General features: G+C 38.4%; 1 protein-coding gene across 2 annotated transcripts in view; it reads right to left on the reverse strand.

The window, feature by feature from the left end:
- CADM2 (cell adhesion molecule 2) overlaps positions 1-26,420 on the reverse strand; it is a 123,640-nt gene that overhangs the window by 70,074 nt on the left and 27,146 nt on the right. For both annotated transcript variants that reach the window (XM_086631286.1, XM_086631278.1), the window contains exon 4: positions 26,283-26,373. In XM_086631286.1, the coding sequence (XP_086487412.1) occupies positions 26,283-26,373 (91 nt within the window). The remainder of the gene's footprint in view (positions 1-26,282; positions 26,374-26,420) is intronic.

A 26,420-nucleotide genomic window follows, 5' to 3' on the forward strand; every position in this document is an offset into this window, starting at 1 on the left:
CAAAATAAGTCATCGAGAAAGCTAAGGGAAAACTGCAATGTGTTGGAAAAAAAAGTGTTTTAAAAATCACCGTCAGATTTGATTAGAAAAGAAAACTTAGGCACAGACTTACCTTTTCAACAAGCGTTTATGTAACATGAAAGTCCACAGTTAATATTTAAGACCACATTAGTATTTTTTATAGTCTAGGCTTTTAAAAGTTACACAGTAGTATTTTAAAACAAGTTCATTAATTTTCCATCCCTTTCTCCATCTTTCTCCATCACCAAAGGACTGTGATGCTTCAGTGCTTTCCTATAATCCTCCTTTCTAGCGATGTCTTCATATCTAACCATTATATTTATCTCAGCCTTCATTTAAAAATGATTGTATCACCTCTTCTTTCTGAACAAAATGAATTTAAGCAATGCAATCCATTCTCACTTGAAAGTTCCTGGCTATGTTAATTTTTGTTGCCCTTTTCTGATTTTTGTATACAGAAAGGTCATGTACAAAGTGTTCTTCACTGAGACCTTAGTAAACAACACTCAGATAACTTACTGGCCCACAATACTAGCACAGGAGAACCTTTGAATTTCCGTAAGATCACACTCAAAACGCCTCCAAGAAAACAACAAGAAAACCAATACCAGCTTTTTACATACTCATTCTCACTGATGATATTATCATTCATCTGAGTATCTAAGCATCCTGTCAAAATTTTGTAGCCAATGTGGATAAAAATGCTAAAGACAGAAAAAGGATTTGTGGAACACTAACAAGACGAGTAAAATCATTATTTGAATAATGCCTTTTACTTCTCCAAACAGGGGCATGCTTGTATTCTCTGAAGTCCATAAAAACATAATCTAGTGAGTAATGGAAAAGGTATCACCACATTTATCAGAGCATTTTTTGTTGAAATCCTGTTGCAATGTGAAAAGTCATCTACGGGAATGATTGCTTCATTAATTTGAAACTTATAGAGTTTCTCTGTATTGAGAATCTGGATTTTTAGCTTTGTCAGTTAATCATCCAGTTGAAAGTTTACATCCTGAAGGAACTTCTTGTTTATATAAAGTCTCAGTCTGATGAGTCATATTGGGATGAGCTCATCTGGGAGCATTTCATCTGTCAAAAACATCAATATCCAGTCACTAGCCTTTCATAAAAGGCTTGGATAGACGGTTTTTATTTTATAAGAACTCTCTGTGATTTCTTAGTTCTGCAAAGTTTGAGTAACCTTCATAGAGTGTTTTTCTCCCCAGAAGAATTAGTCAAGAGTATCCTAAGTGCCTTTCATAAAGTTTTCTTTTTTTAAGAAGGAAGCTTTGAACAGCTGAATTGACTATTATATTTGTCTACGCTTTTCTCTTTTAACCATCTCAGCAGACATAACATAGCCTAAAAATATTTATGATGCCCTATACCAATGTTTTTAAAATGGTTAGGAATCAAATTACCAACATATGCTAAAAATGAGGTGGCAAGAAAATATAGATTTCTACTTTTTATATAATAAAAAATGGACAGGAATTCACAGCTATGAAGACAACAGGAACAACAAGAAATGTTGATGACAGTTGCAGTGTATTATGCCTTTAAAAAAGTTGCTTAAATGATAAAGAGGCGACAGGAATCTCAAACAGTGTTAGTATTCATCTTTTAAAGGAAAAAAAAACCATAAGAGAACATGAAAAAAAAATAGGAAAAAAAAAAGACAGCAGAAAAGGGGGAGAAAACAAACAAACAAACAAACCCTCAACCATTCATCCCTTATCTTCTGTCCTGGATAGATAAAGCCTTCCTTTTGTCCATCACGAATGCACTTGGGTGACAAGCCTCCCTGCCTGTAGCTTGCTTTGGATGAATCAGGCAGTTCTCTCACCTTCAGATTGGCTCACTGGATTACAGATGTTAACCATGTTGCTATGATAGACTAAATTTGCAGCCGAAAGTCCTTATGCCTCAGCAGCCTGTGACAGTAACTGATTACAATGACTCAAGAAAAGTCTTTTTAAAGCAAAGGTATTTATTCTTTTACTTAAAAATACAAAGTATAGATTGCCAAGAGGTAAAAGAGTAATTTTTCGTATTCATATTTCCCTGTATCTATTACCCTAATCTTCCCTTGCAACCATTTTTAAGGTTCCTTTCAGGTCAGTTAATACCTCCCTTTGCCTGTAAAAACCTGACAGTTCTCTTTCTGCTATAACTCTCTTTCCTTCTCTGTCTCCCTCTCATCAGGCTGATAACCCACTCCCCTTTGTCCTTCAGTATCTTTAGAATATAGGACTCTCTTTGACCTAAGTCTTTCAGCCCTTAACACAGATGTGCAACGCTGCTGGTCTCTGGACAGCTTTTTCCCAGTTTATCACTAACCCTTTATAATGTTAACTTATGTTCAACGATTTACCTGTAGTTTTTGCCTTTGCCTTTTGCACATTTCTTGTGGGTTGTGTCACCCCCCGCCCCGCCTCCCCGTCTTAACTGTTTATTTTATGTTAGTTATTCCAAGAAGGCAAGGCAATAGCAAACAAATATCCTGAAAAGCATATAATCCATAAATATATGTGTGTATGTACTAAGTTTCTTACCTAATTCCAGTATTATTCACAATCTTCCCAAAGAAGTGTGAAAAAACTATTGTGAATAACATTTTGGAGATTGGCTTTCTCATAGTCATGAGACAGATCAACAGGAGAACTTATGTGAAATCAGAGGATAATTATCAGTGAATTGCATCAGAAATATCCCTTGCATTCTGCTATTGTAAGCAGCAGGGAGGCTAGAGATGGACAAAAATATCGTCTCAAAAACACCCCACAACACTTTGTGAGGGAGATGCCATAAGGATGAAGTCCAGAATTTGATTTAAATAACCTCGAAATCCATTGCCACATGAAGACAGATGTGGGGGAGTCCTCTAAGCTTGTTCACAAAGTACCATCCTCCCTAAGGTAAGTTTAGCGCGGGAGGAAAAAGAGAACACCAAACTGGTGCACTCACTGCTGTGGGTGATCCACTGTCTTTATCCACACTGGAAGTGAAAAACAGAGTTCAGAGAATTGTAATTCTTTATCAATAGTTACTGTTTATGTGTTGGAGCAGCAGTGTTTTGTCAGGGTTAGTTTGGTTGTGCCAGCACTGCCAGCCCTTCGGCTTTGAAGGAAATGCAAAATTAGATAGCTCACAAACGTGCAACATGGCTGATGGCTTGGGGTCGGAAAAAGCTTCGTTGTGGTATTGTGCAATACACCAAAATGGAGAGCAAGTCAGCAGATTTTCTCAACAGCAGAATACACAGGAACCCACCACTGCAGCATGTGATAACACCGTTCCTTATCGAAGTGATTGCTTATGCCCTCAATACCAGCGCATGCAAACGGCCAACGCAGAAAAAACGCAGTGAGACATGAAATCAAACTGTGCACAGTTGGTTGCTAACGCCATTTATCGCCCCAAGTACCTCTAATTATTCAGAGTCAGGAAAACACTTACCTAAAAATGCATCTTCTTAAAAACTGTTCTTGTTATACAGATTTCTAAGAAAATACTATAATCATTCCAGTTATATGTTTTATTTTGCCAGTTTCAGCAGTGTTTCTCCTAATATTATTCATTTCTTTCAAGGCTTTTATCTGAACACCTTATCTGCTCTCCTCTTCTCTATCAGAAGAAATCTCTCTTTTGTCTTAGAGTTATTAAACTCATATTGCAAAGAAATTGCCATTCCACGCCGTAAAAAATAACATGCTAACCTCTTAAAAATATCCCCTGTCTTTAAAGAATGCAGACAAACTGTTTTGCCTTACATTTTTATTAAGTTCTGAAGAAGAGCCCTGTTAAAAGTTCCTCTATGTGGTCATCATAAGCTAGAAAAATGTAAGTGATTCGAAGCAAGACTATCCTCTTGATCTGGAAGAGAAATACGGTCTATTTTGTATTTCTCAACTTGATCATCTCTCCTCTGCCCAGCTTCTCTCCTCTCCCATCAGAAGCTACTCACTATGACATTAGGCTGAACTGCCAAATAAGCAAGAAGACAGTTCTGTCTGCAGAGTTCCTACTTCCCTTACAGCCCCGTATTACTTAAGCCAATATCACCAGCAGAGGTACCAGCAAACCCTGATCTACCTTTCCGTTGTGACAGACAGCTAAATCTTCTTCTAATAACGGAACGTTTGAAGAGATGCTCAGAAAGACAGCTTTTCTAATTGATATTAATAACTTCAAATTTATATCTCAATTTATTTGCCAAATTGTATCCTATAAGTTGAAAAGCTTATACTTTTGCTTTCTGATTAACATGAGAAATCCTATTATCTTCAATTTACATAAGAACTAGAAACCTTTTTGCAAAGTTCATAGCCTCTGCAAATCACACAGATCTCCTGCAGGGTGAACAAATTCAGATTTTATGTCTTAACGAGCTTGATTACTCTTAAATGGAAATTAACTATAAACTCCTGAACTATTGACAAAAGGTCTTAACTGTGTGCCGGTATGTAAAGATAGATCAGGATTGACAGGAATCTGCTATCGCTTAAGGCTTACAGTTCATTTCCACTATTTAAATTATTCAGCCTGTGTTTTCAACTAACCTTTCTATTTTCTACTTTATTTTCTACCTTTCAGCAATTATCAGTTTTGCAAAACATTTTCCTTTCAATATGCCATTTTGAGAAACTGTTCTAAAAGGTATTGCACTATATAGTATGTTTTATTTCCTGAGTCTAGAACTTCCATGCCATAACAGCTCAGATTATACATTAAAATATGAAAATGCATTAAAATCCTAGCCATCCAAATCTAGTATACATTCTGGAGTGGAGCCTTTTCAGGTTCATGTGAACAACGATATTTTGTCCATTGTTCAGTGAATTACTCGGTCCAGGTCTGAATCAAGACTTAATCCTGCATTACCATAATGACTCGAGAGTACTGAAATGAATAAACACTGAGAGTGACTATATAAAAATTCCTAAAAAAGGAATTCTAAGTTTTCACTGAACATACTTTCTGTTAGTACTTAACAACAGACCACACACAGAATACTTTCTCCTCTTAATGTTTTAAACTCAGACTTATATTTTAACTCACTTTGAGGATTAATATCATTAAGAACAAAAGTCCTTCGGTTTATATGACAGTTGCTTGCTTCAGCTACCATTTCTGTAGTAATGCAAAAACGTAATACTTTGTGTCGTTCTAATACATAAAACATATTTTCTAATAGCAAGTTCTAGAGAAGGCAAATCTATGAAGTATTCTAAATATCCCATCTTTTCAACCTAGTGGAGGTTCAGACATCTGTGTTTCAGGATAAGCTGTAGGAAAATATTTTTAACTCTCATGGAAGTGCAAAATGTATTTCAGTTTTTATGGCTGTTTTAAGGACGTTTAATTGCTTACTGATTGCCAGTCTTATTTTGGTGCAATGAAATCTCTGAATGATTTCAGACTTCATTTCCAAGTTTGTACTTTAAAACAAGAAAATATATCCAAATAATATTCTTCTAAGACACTCTAGTTTTACTATTTGTATATAAAAAAGAATTTTAAAATACTTTTATTTCTATTATTTTGATGAACGATAATGTTTGAGTTTCATCATAAGATCTCAGAAATCCTTCATTTCTTCATTCCAGTTCTACTTTTAAATGAATTTATCATGGTACCTAATATCTCCCCGAATATACATTCAGTATTCTTCCAAACCTGACACATTCTCTATAGGCATACTTCTGTGGTTTTTTGTTTGGTGTTTTTTTTTTTTTTTTTAATCCAAAACTATTTTCAAGTTTTTCTTTCTTTTTTTTTGAGATCTGAACTCTTCAGATGACTTGTAAAATTTCCCACCGTCTTTAAGTGTTTTATTGTTGTTATTATTATTGGTATCCAACCAATTTGCTAATTTCTCTAACGGAACTTCTTCATCAGATTAAGTAGTAGATCTTGTGGCTAATTTTCTTCAAAAAAAAATCAAATCTCATTGTCTTCACTAAAAGATTTTTTTCTTCCTTTTTTCCCCTTGATATTTAAAACTGGTCACAATTTTCCTTACACTTACTAGGCTTTGCCAATATTTTGATATGGGTGTACCTGTGGGTTGAGCTCTTAAATTCAAAATTGCATCCTTTCTGAGCAGTCAGACTAATATAATAGAAATGGTTGCACTTTACATTAGATGTGTGTATGATGTAAAGACCCCATATGTACACAATTTTTAGGAGAAGGCTGCCAGTTCCCATTCTACAGCAGCTTTTACTCACACATTGATGGGACACTGCCAGCAGGCTTTTTAGGTCAGTCTTAAAAAGAACAAGAAGAAAAAAAGATGTTGCAGATCTGTGTCTCTCTTGCATTGGAGTTGTGCACTCTGTCTTGCATATACACAAATGTTCACCGTGAAAAAAAGAAAAGAAGAATCTTGTGCTCATACTGTCCACCTTCTTGATACAAATTAAGATTCAAAACATTGAATGTTTTCTAAGGGGGTGTTGATTTTCTCCACCCTTTTTCTTGGGCATCTGCCTCTGCTACTTCCTCAGTCAAAATGTGGGAACACTGCAGATGTGCTAATTTTAATGGACTTTCATACCAGAGAACAGCAAGTGCCTTCAGCTACCCGGTCTGTATAGTGCCCATTCTATAACTCCACCTTCTAGTTTTCCATTTTGCCCAAACGTCTCCCACATTCGTCATACACTCCATCTACTTTCAAACTTTTGGTGTCTCATTTTATCCTCTCTCCAAGTTTTTGCTTTCTCTGAATCTGACCAACTTCTCAAACAACAGATTGGACATATCTGCTCCTTTATACTTTCTCAAGTCTTCAGACATTTCTGCACGCTGCAGGCAATTACTCCCACAAAAGGCAAAATTTGTTAAACTACTGTATTTCTGCATTCCATCAGTGATGATTGTGGAAACACAAAACGGAGAAGGGAGAAAGAGACAGCCGTATTTCCAAACTTTCAAGGCCAGACTGTCATTTCGGAGCAAACAAGTAACTGAAGAATACAGGCACACAGATGCATACAATAAACAAAAAAGGTAAACTCCTTTAAATGCACTATTAGAATGTCTGGGAATAGGCACTGTTCATTTTTTTCAGATTTATTCTGAAAGAGATTTGGATATTTTAGTGCATTTTTAGCATTTCAAATCAAAGTTCCTAGTATTTTAGAACATTTTTAGTAGCTAGCTATTAATCACACTTTTTTATATGTATTTTAAAGTCTAAGGCTCAAAACATCTTAAGTTCATAGAAAACACTATAACCTCTACAACTTAGGAACAGCTTTCATAAAAAGGGCATTTTAAAATTTCTGTCTGTAGAAAACAATGGTACGTATGGCTATACCATTCATTTTGTGTTGCCAGTTTATAAATAATTTATATTTCTTTTAAATTTTAACCAGGAAAAAAAAGTCCTCCACAGAAGTGTAACATCTCTTTCAAAGAGATTCCTGAGGCTAAAAAGGCAGAAGGAGAGGTGTAAGCCTCTCCTGTACAGCAGCAGGAGAGAAAAAAAATACATTAGAAAATCTTATGTCATAAATCCTGCCTTACTTTCTGGAGAATGGTGGCCTTGCAGAAGCGATCGTCACTGCAGCTAACTGACACTAGCTCAAGGACAAAGTACTAGGTAATACTTTGCAGGGAATATCCGCGAGTCGGCCTGGACTTGGCCACAGATTAGATAAGATGTTTTCCAATTTCTATCAAGTAGCAAAGATGTTGCTTTTGTATCAGAAGTCTTGTATTGAAGGCCTGATATGAACAGATTGTACAACAACGAGCTGTTCGGGTGGATGCACAATGTATTATCTGCCATGCAGTTGTTTAACAGCTTTCACAGGCAATGGGTAAGATACCCTTAACGACATATCGATAATTAAGGGCAAGCAACAGCCTTGCTTTTAGGAGATTGTGCAAGAAAGTGAAGGGAGAGAGATGTTCTCTACAAGGTGCACCTCCCTTACTTTGTGGGCAGAGGGGGAAGACAGACTCGGTGAAGCCACCACCCCATCCAGAGAATGAAAAGTCAGCAAAGCCCAAGCTTCGGGCTGACAGACAGGTTAATCTCACACAGGGAAAGAAGTGAGGTCCCCTCAGGGCTACAGCGACATTATTCCAGTCTGGGGAATGGGTAAAAGATGAAGCAGAGAAACAGTGATGCCTTGAAAGCTCTTTTTAAATTCTGGAGCTGGAAGTAGTCTGGATCAGTACTGGAGCACGTCGGTAATACGTACCCTTCCTCTGTTCTGCCTGGGATTGGTGCCATGTACTGACGTGCAACTTAGAAATACAAATCCCTTTTCCTTTCAGCCTCATAAGCTAAGACCTACGCTCTCAGATAAAGGAGGGAAGGAGAGGAGAAACTATACACAAATAAGTGAACATAAAGAATAATTGTCACACCTTGCTTAAATATTTTATTGCTGTTCCTAGGGGCTTTTTCTTTTCTGTCAGAGTACAGCTGAGATGATAAATGGCATGTAAAAATTTCATTCACATGAAAAATCGTTGATTAAACATAGAAATCTTAATGGCCTGGTTTCACTATGATTCTAGTTCTATAGGTTTCTTATTATGTAGTCTGTGTTCAAACAGCTAAATCTTTGGGCTTCTTCTACTGCTGTTTACTCCTTGTTGATTCCTTCTTAACCTTTAAGAGCTATTGAGAAATTAGTAGATTATTCTTTTTCATCAGCTGTAAGTAAAGCATGACTATAAGAACAAAGGACGATAGAAACTGCAGTGGATTAAACGGACAATATCTGAAAAAAAAATGTATTTCAGAGACATGCAAATGTCAGCAGTATTGAGATAATATGGTGCTCAAGTGGATGCATCAGAATGGCTGCTGAAAATTACTGGGATTAACCAGGAACTATGCTTCTAATGTTAATGAAGTACTGCTGGGGATAGGAAAGCAGCAGCAAAGCATAATGATAGGATGTGCACACCTTAGTTACTAGGCATTTCACAGAAGAGAGGAAAATAACACCTTCCCAACCAGCATGTCTTCAGAGCTGCTTATATTGTTGTGCTGCTTCATACAGGTTTACAAGCATACTGCATCCCTAGCCAGGGCAACAACAGCTGGGGAAAATACCGATTTATCAGAAGTAACAGAAAAATAGCAGAAAGAGCGTCGCCACCACTTATTTTGAATGTTTGACATTTTCATATTATGGGATTAAAAAATGTACGTTTTATGAAACTAGCTTGTTTTACACAGGTTATGCTGAAGTGCCACATAGAGATAATGGTGGAGACTGCAAGAAAGAGGAAACAGGAGCTTACTACTGTCACACTGCATTTTAGAATCATAGAATCATAGAATCGTTAGGATTGGAAGGGACCTTAAAGATCATCTAGTTCCAACCCCCCTGCCATGGGCAGGGAAACCCTGCACTACACCAGGTTGCCCAAAGCCTCATCCAACCTGGCCTTGAACACTTCCAGGGATGGGGCATCCACAACTTCTCTGGGCAACCTGTTCCACTGCCTCACCACCCTCTGAGTGAAAAATTTCTTTCTTATATCTAATCTAAACCTGCCCGCTTTCAGTTTAAATCCATTGCCCAAATGGATTTGGGCAATGGATTTAAATCCATTTTCAGTTCCCTTTTCTCTTTTTCCTTAATCAACATTATGTCTGTTGGTGATATCTCCACTGCCAGTTGAGGCTCGAAGGGTATCAATGAGCAAAGACTATTATGAGCTTTTTTTTTCTTTGATGACTCAGGATTTTAGACTGCTTAGATATTTCAGGCTGAGACCCTGATGGGTATTCACATGCCTAACTTGCATGGTTTTCAGTAAGAGCTATGTCCCAACACTTCTAAGAAACTCTCTCTCTGTTATTACAATAAGCTGAGAAATCCCATCTAAGAAACACCAGCTGCATTTTTTGAGTTAAGGTCAAATGCCTGCCGGCACAAGAATCAAAGAGGAAAACGAAGAGTGGCTCTTTCACTTCTGCTTTTTCCATTAAGTAAACAGTTGAAAATCTCATTCACAGTTTCTTGCTTATCCAAATACTACTTGTTTAAAATCATTTGCTGTTGATGTAAGGCACAGTCAAGGAGAAGCCTCATTAAACCAAAATTCCTTCATGAATCTGAGGTGAAGTTACAACACCCAGAGAGCTGATAAGAGTACCAGTACTGCAACTTGAATGACAAGCAAGGACTGCATGAAGTCTCTAGTACCAACCCTCATGACCCAAGGTAGGCACTTCTTGACTTTCAATGCATATAAGAACATCATGAAGTTTGGGAGATGTACCAGAATATTGTCTTTTCACCAGATAAGATACCTTCAATAACTAGCCAGAACAACGACATCTCTAAGATCTTTAGTTGAATCATGAGTTGTTCTCAACAAGTAAGTTGATGTTTGCTGATATTTATAACAGTCATAGGAGCACCAAAGGAATGGAAATACACCATAACGTTTTTGTACCTTGGTTATATTTTTTCACCAGTGTCAAAGTGTCCCGGAAAAAAGGTGATGTTGAAGTACACTGCATTAGATCACAATAAATAATAAAATGTGTCATGCTTTCAAGAGAACATAATGAAATCTTAATAACAATACACTGGTAACTTATGATTATTTATATTTCAGAGCTACGTCCTTTACCATGGTCTGTGTCAATTTCTTTTACATCTAAAAATATCTCATGAAACAGTACTACAATAAAGGGAAAAAAGAGACAATATTATTTACTTATAGGAGTTTGCTTTTCTTCTCTCAAATGTATCATTATCTCCAGACAGAGTGGAGTGCTTTAGTTCACACAAACTTCTCTCATACAGAAAATTATTCATTAGTACCTTCATGGCAATAATTTTAGCACTGTAAAGGAGATATCCTCAAGCTCTCAATGGGATCCAGCTCCATTAGCCTCTGGTCCTAGCAAGCCACAACAGTCTACGTTCCACGCTTAACATCACAAAACCAGCTGTACTGGATCAGACTAAAAGTTCAGCTAGCCCACTGCCTTATCTCCAACACCAGGGATAAGCAGATGTCTAGGAAAACAGGTCAAGCACAGATGTTGCCTCCCCAAGCACTCCTCCAACCTATAACTATCTCAGGCACTTCTGACACCAAGAACAGCTTAAAAATATTCTGTAAACCTTAAGGATTTTCCTTTCCATGCACTCATGCAATTTTCCTTTGAATTACCACGAATTTTTACCATCTGCCATATCCATTGACAACAAATTCCCAAAGTTTACCAGTCCTTGTATGAAAAATGACCTCCTTGCTCTGTGACAAAACTGGTTCCTACTAGCTTAATTTACCCTTGAACATTTCTATTTGAAGTGAGAATGAACCAACGATCCCTAACAACTATCTCTTTGCCATTTACAGTTTTGGAAACATCTATAATATTTCCCCTCTATATCAAACAGGCCACCACAAGGCACATTTTCTGTGCCCTTCGAGGAACTTCAATATGTTTGTAAGATATGATTTTCCCTCTGCCAAAGGCATTCTCCTCAGAAAGTTTGTTTTTATTCAGATGCTTGCTAATTCTAATCCTTTTAATAGTTTTCACTATTTGTGAAGCCCAGGTGTCAGTTCTGCAGACTTGCACATTCTGGGATCTCTCCTGAAGCCCTGTTGTCCCAAGTTAGAAAGGTGGTTTCAAGCATGAAGTTTCCTGTCACTGTTCATAATTCATCAATCTCATCCTTGAATTCCCTTCGAATGCCAGAGTGAAACCATCTGGTCCTGCTGGCTTGTTACTGCACGGTTTTCCCATTTATTCCACGACCTCCTCCACAGTCCATTTAAGAAAATCTTCTTGGTGAGCGCCTCAGAAAACAGGGAATCAGTCTGTAATATACTAATATACCCAGTTTCTTCCACAGTAAATATGGCTGTAGCAAATTCATCTGGCTTCCCCTTATACCTTGATCCTCACTTGATCCTAGAAATGTACTGGCACATTTCCTGATATATTTCAAGATTAACTATTACTTTCAATTCCCCTTGCTAGTTGCTCCTCAAACTTTTTTTTTTTTTTTTTTTTTTGGTGTTTTGGCTTACTGCATTTTCATATTTAATCTGCCAAAACCTAAGGATCTTCTCTTTCCTTTGGAAAACAACTTCAGCTTTTCAAATTATGACTTTGCCATTTTTATTACTTTGCTTTCTCTTCTGTTTAGACTCAGTAATTTCTCCTTCTCAAGTGTTTCTGCCAGGTGATATGTACTGACCCTGTGGTTCTAAACTCTTTCTTTTTCTAACATAGTCCTCAGGCTGCCTGGAAAGATTTAATTCTCTTAGCTGCCCCTTTTGGCTTATTTTTAAGAAGATTCTTTGGTTTTATGCAGTTCCCCTTTTTGATGTTGATTACCGTATAATTGTCTAGACTTCATTTCTTGCCCCTAGGTGCAAACTGCAAGTAAATACATTTTAAAGAACGAGCTGAATGCAGACAGTGCTAAGAGCTCCCTCAGACTGTCACGCCGCAGGACAAAAGGACTCTGTTTGGAGCCTTCTAGAAATTGTATGTATGAGGGAAGAACATAAGCTAGGGATATTTGAAAGCAACAGAGAGTAAAAAACCCAAACCCGATCACAACTAGATAGCAATAATAAGCAGAAACACTGGCCTGTCTCCCACTTCCCTGCCTCCTGCTAAACCCTACGGAGCTGCAGTGCCCGCACACCATCGGCTCGCCTGGCTCTGGGGGGAGCAGGTGTGGCTGGATCTCGCACTCCTACCGCACGGACAACACACTCCATCCCACTAACATTTCTCAATCCTTGCTAAAGTCGTAGTAATTTCATCCTAAGGGTGACCCACGCAGTGTTTCTAAGCAATAGCAAAACAAAACAAACACAACAACAAAACATCTATGTATCTACAGAGACTGGCCGCGTGTTTTAAGAAGTGGATCCATACCCTAAAGTCCATTACGGAAATCCTGTGCAGCAGCCCTCGGCAGGGATGCAGCTGCCTGTCCCCAGGCTCATGGAGATGCTGTGTGGGTTGGGGGTGCCCTGGGGCTGGCGGGGGCTGCAGAGCCGCCTCTGTGAGGAGGGGCTGGGGCTGCCCCGTGCTGGACACAGCCGGTTCCCCGAATCGACCCACCACGGGGCACGTCTGAGCCCTGCGGCCATGACGGCGGCACCTTGGGGAAAGCTGTGTAAGGGAGGGGAAAATGCTGCCTGGAAGCAGGGGAAAAGTGCGAGAAACAGCCCTGTGAGTGCTGAGATGGGGGAAGGAGTAAGGGAACGAGCCGGTCCAGGCACCGGAGTGGGGATTCCCCTGCAGAGGAGGCTACTCTGCTGGAGGAGGCCACTCCAGAGCAGTGTGAGGAGGATTAAGCAGCGGAGAGGAGCTGTTATGGACTGACCACAGCCTCCATTCCCCGTTCCCTGGAGGGGGAAGATAGAGGAGCTGGGAATGAAGAAGCAAAGGTGAGCCTGGGAGAAAAGCGTGGGGTGAGAGGAAGGTGTGTTCAGTTTTTGTCTTTGTTTCTCACCATCCAACTCTATTTTACCTGAGCTGAGTCAGTTCTGCCCATGACAGCAGTTGGTAAGGGATCTCCCTGTCCTTATCTCGAGCCATGATCTGTTGAGTGGGGTGAGTGCAAGAGTGGCCAGGCGGACATCTGGCAGCCAGCCACGGTCAACCCACCAGAGATGGGCACGTGGCAACTCCTGTTAAGCACGGAAGAAGATGCACAGGAGAAAATTACAGGATCCTTTACTAAGTACTAACATCTTTTTCTGTTTTCCAATGTATAAACACTAAATGCTCTCATCTTGTTTGCATTATTTTGATAATGAATAACCTGTGCTGTTCTTCCTTTGTACAAGACTGTTACTTCCAGCCTGTGCTGCATAATGCACAAAACCAGGTATGCATACAGCTCAGAACACACACCTGTGATGAAATTTTCTATTCAGAGCTCCACCAGCCAAAACCCAGTAGACTCACCACCGTCTCCCTGTTAGATCATTCCCTGACTGGGTGACCCAACATTAAGAGCCCCAATGTGGCTGTTCGGCCACATAAGCTGCTTATAGCAGGTTATTAAATGAGGGACAAACGAGGCAACCACCTATAGTAGTTTCTTGGCATCTCTCTTCTCCTTGCAGTTCAGCATCCTTCCAGCTCACCACTTTTGCTCTCCTGCACAAGACTACAAATCAAAACCTGGATCTTTCCTCAGGTCTCATAATATGTTTTGGAAACAGTTTACAGTGGTACTTTAAATACTAAGTCTTGAATCTGGAAATTTCATTTTACCTAGCCAAATGTCTGAGAAATCACGGAGATTTTCCTTGCCATAGAAAAACAAAGATTATTGAAAACGAACAATGAATAAATTGTAATTTACATTGAATAAATTAAATTTATTTCATTTACAATGAATAAATTGTAATTGTAAATTACATTGTAATTTACTATTAATAAATGGTGTTAATTTATCCATTCTCTTACCTGTTTCCTGCCATGCCTGTCAGAACCACAATCCCACTTGCCTTGTCATCTCATAGAATCATATAATGGTTTGCATTGGAAGGGACCTTAAAGATCATCTAGTTCCAAACCCCCTGCCACAGGCAGGGACACCTTCCACTAGATCAGGTTGCTCAAAGCCTCATCCAGCCTGGCCTTGAACACTTCCAGGGATGGGGCATCCACAACTCCTCTGGGCGACCTGTTACAGTGTTTCACTTCTCTCATAGTAAAAAAAATTCTTCCTTAGATCTAATCCAAATCTACCCTCTTTCAGTTTAAAGCCATTATCCCTTGTCCTATCACTACACACCCTTGTAAAAAGTCCCTCTCCAGCTTTCTTGTAGGCCTCCTTCAGGTACTGAAAGGCTGCTAGGAGGTATCCCTGGAGCCTTTTCTTCTCCAGGCTGAACAGCCCCAACTCTCTCAGCCTGTCTTCATCAGAGAGGTGCTCCAGCCCTTGGATCATCTCTGTGGCCCTCCTCTGGACTTGCTCCAACAGCTTCATGTCCTTTCTGTGTTGGAGACCCCACAGCTGAATGCAGTACTCCAGGCGGGGTCTCACAAGAGCAGAGGAGAGGGAGAGAATCACTTCCCTCGACCTGCTGGCCACGCTTCTTTTGATGCAGCCCAGGATACAGTTGGCTTTCTGGGCTGCAAGCACACATTGTCGGCTCATGTTGAGCTTCTCATCAACAAATGCCCCCAAGTCCTTTTCCTCAGGGCTGCTCTCAATCCATTCTCTGCTCAGCCTGTATTTGTGCTTAGAATTGCCCCGACCCACATGCAGGACCTTGCACTTGGCCTTGTTGGACTCCATGAGGTTTGCAAAGACCCACCTCTCAAGCCTGTCAAGGTCTCTGTGGATGACATCCCTTCCCATTCAGTTAAACTCTTTCATCCAGTGTTCATTTTCTGTACCTCATCTGCACATTAATCATGCATGAGCCTCAACTTTGCAATGACTGGAGAACAGGCCAATACCTACACCTCAATAACGATTCAGTGATTTCAAAAAAGGTTACACTCTGAGCTTGAATTGTGCACACCAAGAGCTTGAGATCACAAGTAAATGTACAGAATTGATGTGACCAAATCACAGAAAACTGCTACTCCCTGTTTTGGGGATTTAAAAATAGAAAAATAGACAATTGCAATTTAAGAAAAAATATATCTAACATAGACCCAGAAAGCTAGGGAAGAGTGAAAAATTAAAGTTTTTTTTGTACTGAAAATAATAAACTGAAAAAAAGTAAAGTGGAGTGGAGAAAGGAAGGAACAATACAAATTATTCTTAATAGGGGAAGAAGTAGCAATTCCAAAATCAGTGTCCAACTTTATAAAGAGAGGATATGTCTTCAGAACAGAAGATGAGGTTTTGAATGAAAAAATACCAAATTCAAAGAAGAAATTTTAAAAAATTACGAAATCCTAATTTGATTTTAAAGTGCCCTCCTTACGCTGTTCTTTAAATGCACACTTCTTTTCCTTTAGAAGGATGGTGCTTTACCCCGCTAGCTTGCAGCATGCACATGTTCTCAGGGCACTATACTGCTATAAACGTGGGGTAAAAATGCAAATGAGGAATGATCTGGTGTTCTCCATGACACTGGGTGTTCCAGATCACATCTGCTATACAGGGAACAAGTTTTGTTTCTGTAATTGTGTAACAGAGTGAACATTGTGAGCATGATTTGCACTAAAGGAGTTCTGCTAACATGTCTTCTTGTGTTCTACTGCTAATGGTTGATTCAAGACTACTGTGAGTTTATCTGTAAGTGTAGCTAAACCTTTATCTATAGAAACTGAAGTATCTAAAAGACTGAGCATCATATCCTCTCCCAGAATGTTTTTTTTTTTGCTCATGTTTTAACTTCCAGTCCAGTACTCAATTAGAAATATCCATGATGTATTTCAATTTTATCTGTTATTCTATTCTATGGGCCTTTTTTATTTTAGAAAGTGTTCCCACCTGAAAGCAAGGAAAAGAATTATTTCGAAACACATACATGTGTAAAATGGATTTAGTGAGCACTAAAAATACTGCATTTAGTTGTTTTTCACACTGTACTTTCTGCACCATTTTATGTGTAAACACTTCAGAAAAGGGACGCTTAAAAAAGAGGAAAAGCAATTATTGAATTGAGCCTATTAGGCAATGTGATCATTTTACAGAACACTAAAGGGGAAGTTCTTAAGCACTGCAGGATCCTTTATTGTAAAGTGTAATTTTCAGACAGGCACTAATGCTCCCACCTGTTTCTTTTTGTGTCACACTTTTTATAACACCAATTTCCCTACTCCCTGCAAAACACTAGGGGAGGTGGGGAGGGGAACATAGAAGGACCCAGCTGCGAAAAGAAGATACAACCTCCCAGATGGCCAGGATGTTTAACACAAACTGAAATTTAATCTGTTAAATATACACGCTGTATCTCAGCAAAAATGTTACCTGCTTCCTAGTATGTTATCTGCTACATCACAGCATACTTCTACAGTGGAGGTGTAATGTCAATGACATATTGGTGTAGAAGGCTACAAGCTGAACGTTTACATAATCCTTTAAAATAATTGGCTCTTTCTTGCAAAGAAAAACTACTTATCTGAGAAGTTTCACTAGGCAGATTTTTTCTACAATTCATATGATATTTTTAATGAGATTTTAGAACATTTTACTGAAAATGAGCATCCATTCAACATAGCATATAACAGATGTCTACTGAATCAAGGCAGGAGATATCATTAGGATGAACTCGTTCAAAATGGTAATAATTTAAAAATTGGTCAACTCTCCAAAGAAAGTAATTACAGCACTAAGGCAAAGTACTGGCAAATGTTGCCGAGTTTGGCTTCAGCAGAGGTTGGGCTGTCATCAGTGACTATTAACTAGAATTGTTTTAAAAATAAAATAGGCATAAGATTTAGATACTGAAAAGGTTCACCATTATTAACAGTTATGTATATTCCGATCTTACAAAACTTCTGTCACATGCTATGTGATCAGGCTATGTTGCACATGATATATTTTCTCTTTACCTTCCTGACTGAATGACTTCGAAATGTAGTGTTTAATACTGATAAAGCTTTCTTATACACTGCTGCCTACATGGGTGGAGCATCTAGATGCTTAACTTACAAGTCTGGCTAATTATAAGAAATTTCTATGTGGTTGACAATAACCATGGGATACAGAGTGATTAACATTACCTGATGTGGGTTATATCCCATCAGATCAAGTAATCAGTACGTTGTTTTTAAGTTAACAATCACCTACTCAAATATAATCAGTTCCTCTTTGAGAAATGGAAGATCACACTTCTCCAAACATAAAAGAATATAGACAGAGTCTAAATAAGATAAAGATATAAGGATGAAAAAAACCACTATTTAACAAAAAAAGAAACTTTAAAAAAAATTAGAACAAGGCAGAAGAGATAGACAGGATAGAGATTCCTACTGTATTTGTAGGAGACAGGCTCTATCTAATTGCTGAACAAGCCATATCCAAAGGACAACTTGGAATGGACAGAGAGCGAGGCAACAGACAGGAACAGGAGAGCCTGAGCTACCTTGAGAGCTTTTCCACAGTGACAAGGAACACAGGGCTGAGAACTGTGAGGAAGGATTCTTACTTTTGTCCAGGTCTACAATACTTTGTGCTATATATGTAAACATTTATTCAAGAATATATTTACAGAATCTTGCCCAAAGCTGGGTGTGACGTATGCCTGGAAACTCAACTGTAAACTCAGAATGCTCAGAAAGCATAAATCCAATAAAAAAAGACACTTCAGTTACTGAGAGGTATTAGAGGTCAATGCTAGTCCTGGGATCAAGGCGAAGGACGCCAGGGAGACTCACAGTTTGTTAAATGCATAGCAGTTAAGATAAAATTCAAAATCATTCACCTTTCTACCAAGACAAAGATTGTCCAAATCTAAACAGAAAACAATGGAACTCCAGTATCTGACTTTCCTTCTTTCTTTTCACCAACATGATTTCAGTGCTAGGTGGTCCTTTCCAGAGAAACCTGGAAACAGACTCTTACAATTCAGGATTTCTTTTGAACAAATATGTATGAAGCTTAAGGGAGAAATACTTTGATACCACATTCATATCTTGCTAGAATATTTCATCCTGGATATGGACAAATTCATCCAATTTTCCAAATCATTAATATTTATTGATACTGCCTGAGCATCCAGCTTGGGCTGTGGCTTCATTCTGCAAGGTGATTTATAAACACAGAAATGCACATGCTTTTCCAGATTCATTACGATAATTCATTTAGGCGGAGTCAACATTAGCATTCCTTTCTAGGCTGCTAGGTATTCATGGCACAATCCAGATAGTATTCTGCAGGGAATAAGACTTACTCAGAAAACGAGATAATTTCTTACAGAACCATCACCTCATCCGCTAGAGACGCTGGGCAGTGTATCATGTCAAAGTAAGAAAGAAAGAATTGTACATGGACAAAAAGCTGGCCGTTAGACTAATGATTCAGAATCTAAACCTGCCATTATGATGTAGTTTCAAAGCAATATTGGCAAACTACTTACACCAAAATGTTAACAGCTGAATGTCAAGTGGGTTTCCGCTATTTTCTCTGCTAGTTGCTGATTTCAGACTCTTGAGCATAGATTTGTAGATGTGCTAAGAACTCAGTGTTACAATTCAAACCAATGATAAACTATCTTCTGAGTATGACGCTACGCCATGTCAAATACTCTTGGGAAAATGAGGGCTGTGTTCAATGTTAGACATAAAATATGTGTGATCTATTCATCAATTTTGATCTTAGGATTTTTTTTCTGCTTCAGTTTCCATCTGTAAATTTGAGGCAATTGGATACTCTAATTGTCCACAGATAACAATAAAAATACGCATATACACATTTGCCAGGTTCTCAGATACTATGGGGAAGGAACATATGAACACTTACGAAGAAATTATTTTAATTTGGTGTTCTGAGGGCATGCATCAAATAAGACCTGAGTCGTACAGATCATTCATAGCCACCATTCATAATTACTATTCCACTGAAGGAGTCAGGGATCCTCTTCAAAGGCTATATCCTGTCCATAATGCCACAGTTTTCAGGAAGCAAAGTATTATGATGTTTCTCATAGTACAATGAAAGTCAGGAAATCCAAATGTGTGCCTTCAAGCATTTCTCGAAGTACCTTCCTTAAGTTCACAGGTCTTTCCACTTTGAATTAGTTTGAACTAAGGTAAAACTATTCAGAGGAAGAAAGAGATTTTCTCCTCTTCTCTTTATAATGCATTTTATCCTTGAGCCTGTGACAAAATGATTCATGAAATAAATGTTTCTATAATTTCCTAAGTACCAAGCATGTGAAAACTCTAAAGAAATGACAGGATCTGTAGATGAAGACCATGCACGTTGTTTACCATGACTTCATCAAGTCTTTGGTTCCTGTCTCCAGTGGTATTCTTTGCATCTAGGCTGGGATGTTACCGTTGTGCTGGATGTGCGCACTGCTCAATGGGTGAAAAACTGGCTAGACCATTTTGATCGGGTTGAAGGGACACTCCACCTGGTGGCTGGTTACAAGTAGACTTCTTCAGGAGTCTGTCCTGGGTACTGTCCTGTTTAGCTATTCAATACCAAAGACTTGGCTGAGGTGGCACTCTCGTTAAGTTGGTTGTCTACACCAAACTTTGGCTGTACTGAGTATAGGTGAGGGGAGGGCCACTAGTGAGAGGGGCATTTGCAGGCTTCTTCACTAAGTTTTCGTTTTTCACCTAGAGTCTTGTCAGGTCCTTCTCCAATGAAACAGCCACTTACTGGGGTCTCTGACAGAATGGTGTATATTTCTCTGTTACTATTAGTATTTGTTTCCATCAGCCTTTGTAAAATATTTGTCTCACTCAAGGGAGTCTTTTAAATAGATACTAGAAAAGACATAATTTTCTGTGGTGATGCCATACACATAGTTTACAATAGTTTTATAAAGCAAGCTCGATTATTTGCTGTACCTTCATTATTAAAAGTGATCAATTTTTCTGATACTAAAATGTTTATTTGACTGTAATTTATATTACTGGGTATATACAATATTAGTGTTTATTACTGATTATACTTTTCTCTGTAACTTTTTCATGACTTTAATAATAATTTTATTCTAATGAAGGATTCATATATGAGTGTTCTCCTGAAATACAAATCTTTCCTATTTATTTCAAACAAGGCCAAATATTCACTTTACATTAGCCAACCAACTATACTGTGATTCCCCTGAGCTGCATGGAATGGAAAGACATTTCTGTAAAGCACACGGGAGACAGACAACTGCCTTTTTATTTCACGTGCCCTAATTATTCCATTATATTTTGACGTCCTTTCTGCTGAAATGACACCGACTTAAAAAACCCTGTATTTCATGCATGCTTTGGTGAGAGTGCTAACTAAGAATATTAAATATTGAACCTTTCTTCAATTATGGGGCAGTTTTTGAGTTCACTTTTGGGTCAGTTTTGAGTCACCAGACTATATTGTTAAGACACAACAGAGTGCAGAATCTACAACAGGCAATAAGAAAACACTGGCTTTTAAAATCTTTTGTAAGCACAGATGACTGTAAATTATCATTTTGTTCTTTGGTTTTTACTTTTTACAGCTGTCTTTTGTTTATTTTAAAATATTCAAAATATTGTTTAGACATTGCATGTGAGTTGGTAAAAAGAATGTCTATGATTTCTGAAGCTTAATTACATTTCCTTCTTTGGAAAATAAACAAAATCTAGGTAAAACTATATTATGCTAAAAAAGAAATAAATCAAAAACAACCACTGACAATTTACAGGCATATTAGTCAAGTTCATTTACTAAAGTGTCATAGCCTGACAACTGTTCAGGAATTCAGCCAAATATATTGGAAAAGACAAAATAGCTCTAAGGATTGAAAAGGCAAGAGATTAGCTTCAATTTGGTTTGAAACTATACAATAATATCTCCGAAAGAGAAATGCTATTGAATAGTGATGTCAGCTACAGGGTGTCTTGACCTAAGCTATGCAGAGAACTGGCTAAATACTTTTTACCTACAATTTTTTTAAAAATTGGACTTAATTATTATTAAAATTGACAACAGGGTGAACAAACCAGCAACTGAGTCTTGCATGAGAAAAGACTAAGCTGACACAAACACACCTACTACAACTTTTACAGAAGAAAACTCTTAAATTTGGTCTACTGACTGAGCATCACTCAATCGGACAATAACCTCACAAATGCTATCTTGAGTTCTCTTAAAATATTACAGATAATACGGTATGTTTCTACAGTGAGCTATATTTGTAAGCCTGTTTAAAAACGATCTCTGTGGTAAACTGATTAATATCTTTCCTCTTTTTTCTTTTCCACCAACAGAAAATTATAATTGAAAATGTCGTATCTTTACGCATACAGTGTTCCAAATACCAGCCTTCCACTTTTGTTCATAACTGGTGCTCTAAGTGTTACACAAACTGGAACAGAACATCATCGGATCCAGAGGTCTATATCCATAAGTGTAACTTGATTTTTTTAGAGAATGCTCAAGCTTTGACGCTAGATCCTAGAGGCAATAAATTTATACAGGGTTGTATATGGAAGCAAGAGGCAGGTCTTTTGGAAGGCAGTGTACATGGAAGCCTCCTCCCCTCACCATCTTACCACTCCCATTCTGACTCAACACTGTGATCTGTATGTCATCCACCACATGGGACTGGTGTCATGACTCATGTGCCATCAGAGCCCCCTGGGAGGCAAACCCAATGACTGATGGCTCTTGCAGTAACCTCCCCACCACCTCTCAGGCAGCCTGCCTCTGCTTGAAGCTGCACCAGCCACAGCACGTACTCCAGAGGGAACCGTGGCAGAGTCTATAATGATGCCTGACACTTTATTAACCCCCCATATGGCCTGACTCTGCAAAACCATGGCAGAACAGGCTGGACACCTGGCCTGCTCTTTTTGTTGGTATCATCACACTTCTATAGCAGCAATACAGTGTTTACTCAGAACAGCAGCACCTGCCTCCAAAGTAATTCCCCTAATAGCAATAAGCACAGAGTCATGAAGAGACTCAGAGCTATGCTCCACCTCAGAGTGATGAACAGAGAGAAAACAGCGCAGTTACAGAATTTTTTGCATTGTGTCTTGCACCCTCTCATGTTGCCTCACTGGATCATTCAAAATGGCTCACCCACACTTCCATCGTCCTCTCCACCCACTCTCCTTACCCCACCCAACTTCTCTTCTGCCCCTTAACCCACTTTCAGGACTCCTGTTCTGACATTGCTATTGCTGCAACAAGACCACAAATGTGAGGAGACAACGAACCCATTTATAGCAACTAGCAACCTCAGTCTGGGATAATTCCAGCCCATCTCACACATTATGACAATCGATGCTGCACACATCCAAGAGTCTGAGGCCATTTTTTCTCTTGTCCAAAGTCACGGCCATCAACTGATCAAGCCAAATCCTATATCCTAAACTACGAAACCTTAGCAGAGCCTTAGTTCTCCAGTTATCACACTCAGTGAACAGTTGTTCCTCATCTCTCTGCTATATCTCTGTAGGGTGCTATTTCAGCAGGAAATGCGGAGGGCAGTTGATTTCCCAGAGGTGTTCATCTAAGCAAGGCTTCCCTCTCATTCCCTGCTACAAAACAGTACGTTAGATAGGGCTTTTCCCTAGGACTGTGTTGTAGATTCGAAACACAATATCTGGGTAGCTGTGATGCACATGGTTAGAGGGACAGAATCCTTGCAAAGAGGGGCTTGGTGATGAGATGCAAGATGGGGAAAGTACGTTCTAGCTTCAGCCTCATTCTGCTTTTCCCTTTTGGGAAAGAATTACTCTTCAGCAGCTATCAGCATCATGAATGTCATCACAGCCACAACCTGGCTTCATTCTTTCTCCATTTTCATCCTGAATGTCATTTTGAAGCTTGTGAAAATTGCTCTGGGATACAAGAGAAATGTACCTATAAGTAAGTGTTCATTTACTCGTATGATTCACTGCTGCCTACAGGAAACGGGAAAGACTGCTGTAACTGTGATAAAAAGTTGACAGTGTATAGAAGTTAACCCGTGGTGTGTAAATGGCTATGAAAGACCATGGTTGGCTCTGAGCTCTCCATGAAGCCCACAGTTCATCACTTATTTTTTGACACTGATATATTTGGGCTCTGTGGACCTCTCCAATTTCTGTCTCTCTACAAGCCAGAAGGTAATCATAATGTAGGTTGGGAGCATGACATTACCGTTTCTCATGCTAAGCAAGTGCAAACTGCTCCCAGGAGGATGCCTATTTATTACTGGCTCTGTGCCGTGAAAGACTGACCTAATGAAGCAATACAGAGCAGCTGATGTTGGCAGTTCTTGTGGCATGGACAATTAAAGGTGCTTTTATTGGCAAAATATTTGCGCTCAAAAGGCTACCACGTACAGGTGCCCTGTCTTGATAATTCTGTGGTGCAGGGTTTTTATTTGGCTGCCCTTTCAAAACCACATGTAAGCTTTGCATTTGAATCCATTAGGGATGCAACTGAGTTTTATGTAAAAAAATAAATAAATAGGTAAACAGCTCGATTGAAGCTCCATTTTCATTATTATGTTTTAACTAGTGTCTCCTAATGGTAACATATAAAGCATATGTTATATGTTACCATTAGGAGACACTATCACATGTACCAAATAGAAAATATTGTGTATGTCAAGTTAAAACATGTCACTTGTTTAGGTTTTTACTGCCTTCATAAATGACTAACAAATACAGGGTTCTAGAGTAAAAACCAATATCTGAGAAGATTGACTTTTTTTTTTTTTACCATTCTAACATCTTTGCCATGTGAAAGAAAATGTTAGCCCATTTTCAATGAAGGTTATGAAAATATGGTTTTAAAGTGCAAAGAGTGAGAGGTATCCAACCAAAATTAAACATAAACTTTCATACAAATGGCTATATTTAGACATCTGTATTTGGTATCCCAAAATATAGAGGTAGATATCTGACTGAATTAACTGTCTAAACTCCATGTAGTTAGTGGAGAGACAGTAGCAAAGGTATGATACAGCCTGGCTCTTTCTTCTGTAATTGTCTAATGTACAGCAGACCAGTCATGTCATAACAGTGTCTAAATCTCTCCACTGAATGCAAAGGAAAGTCCAGGTGAGCAGTTCAGACGTAAATATCTACTGTGCAGATGTTTAAAGACAGTTGAAATGATGCCCATACACTCAGAAACTGAAAAGCAAAATGCCTCCTTGTTGTAACACTCAGAGGCAAGTGAAACTGGGAGGCCTAGAACTCCTAAAAAAACATCCTAAATAACACCTAGCCAACAGTGCACTTGGAGCAATCAGGGCTGACCCCTTTCCTAAAGTTAAACACTTGCATATCTTCTGCTGAATTTGAAAATGACAAGGAAACAGACTCTGCATCTCCTGATACCTAGGGGAATGCTCAAAGGCTACTAGATAAACGGATAATTCCTTCTCCTTCAAGTATATTATAAAAGCAAGACATGGCTTGCAACTGATTTTTGTGAGTTCCCTACAGACTTATCTATCTCAGAAGCACATACTACTTCAGAAGTACGTAGGTACACAGAACAATTGCATTGAGCACCACGTAAGACTATTTGGATGGACCTCCAGTGTTCTGGTCTCAAGTGGGGGGTATAAGCATGATCTAGATGCTAAGTTGCTCAGCTGAGTCAAGGTTTGGATGAAGCAATTGATTTAAAATGATACAGGCATATAATATAAAAAAGAAAAGTACTTATGAAGTTTAAATGATGTCAGACTAAACTCAGAAGAGCTTTTCAAAATAGAAATTTTGGACTTAAATGTCTGACTTGACTTAAATCTGACTTCAGGTTCCTACATTAAGCAATTCCATTAAGTCATTAAAGTTACAGCAGGGAGAAATTCAGCCCTAAGTGACATGATTTTTGACATGTAATTTGCACCTTTTCTAGAACCAAAATGTTATTGCACTATCATTTTCAAGACCATTCTAAAGCCGTGCATCACCACTCTGTATACACTATAATTCTTTTGAGCAGAAGGTCAATATTTAAGAAACTTGATTCATATTAACCTAGTATTAAGCAACTGGATCATTTATATACCTTTATGGGTAAATATATAACAGCTCATATCAGAAGATACTGTTTTAAAGAGTGAAGTCTATTTAAATAGTAGATTCTGTGCAAAAGTTTAATCTCTGCATATCTGCCTTAAAAAATTATTGATGGCAGAGATGTTAATTTCTAAGTAAAACAATTTATATTCTTAAACCAGGCTACATCTTTTCAAATTCTGGTAGAAACAGGCAGCCAACTAGCACATATCATTAAACTTCAGATTTCCCTGTAAATGACAGCCAAAGCATCCAGAAACTTCAATATATTTTCTCTGAGGCTAGTTGATGTAGGAAGATTTTCATGAGATGTTTTCTCTTCTATCATCACCTCAATGATGGAAACAGTGACTGATTAAGCCTACACTCCTTTCAGGTTGATATACCTGACTGAAAAAAAATAAAAAAATAAATCTCACAGCAGGAATTCTTCCTGAAAACTAAAATAGATGATAAAGTAAAAGACCAATCCTCTACTGACACTTAATGAAGACAGGTTTCAAGGGGTTTTCTATACCAGAGATTACTTTATACCCCAGGACAAGACGAAACCAGCAGATTTCTGCAGCTGAAGATTACAATCACAGCAGAATAAGAAAAATAACAAAACCATATTACTTGTTAAATCACTTACACTGGTTTTCCTTTGGATTCACAAGTCAAAATTATAGATTGTCCTTCTTCAGGCCATGAATTGGAAGAAATTATTTTAACTAAAGGTGTATCTAGGAAGAAAAAAAAATAAACATCTTGTTGATATACACAAAAAAAG

This window comes from Tauraco erythrolophus, chromosome 1 (assembly GCF_009769465.1).
Source record: "Tauraco erythrolophus isolate bTauEry1 chromosome 1, bTauEry1.pri, whole genome shotgun sequence".
NCBI classification, from domain to species: domain Eukaryota; kingdom Metazoa; phylum Chordata; class Aves; order Musophagiformes; family Musophagidae; genus Tauraco; species Tauraco erythrolophus.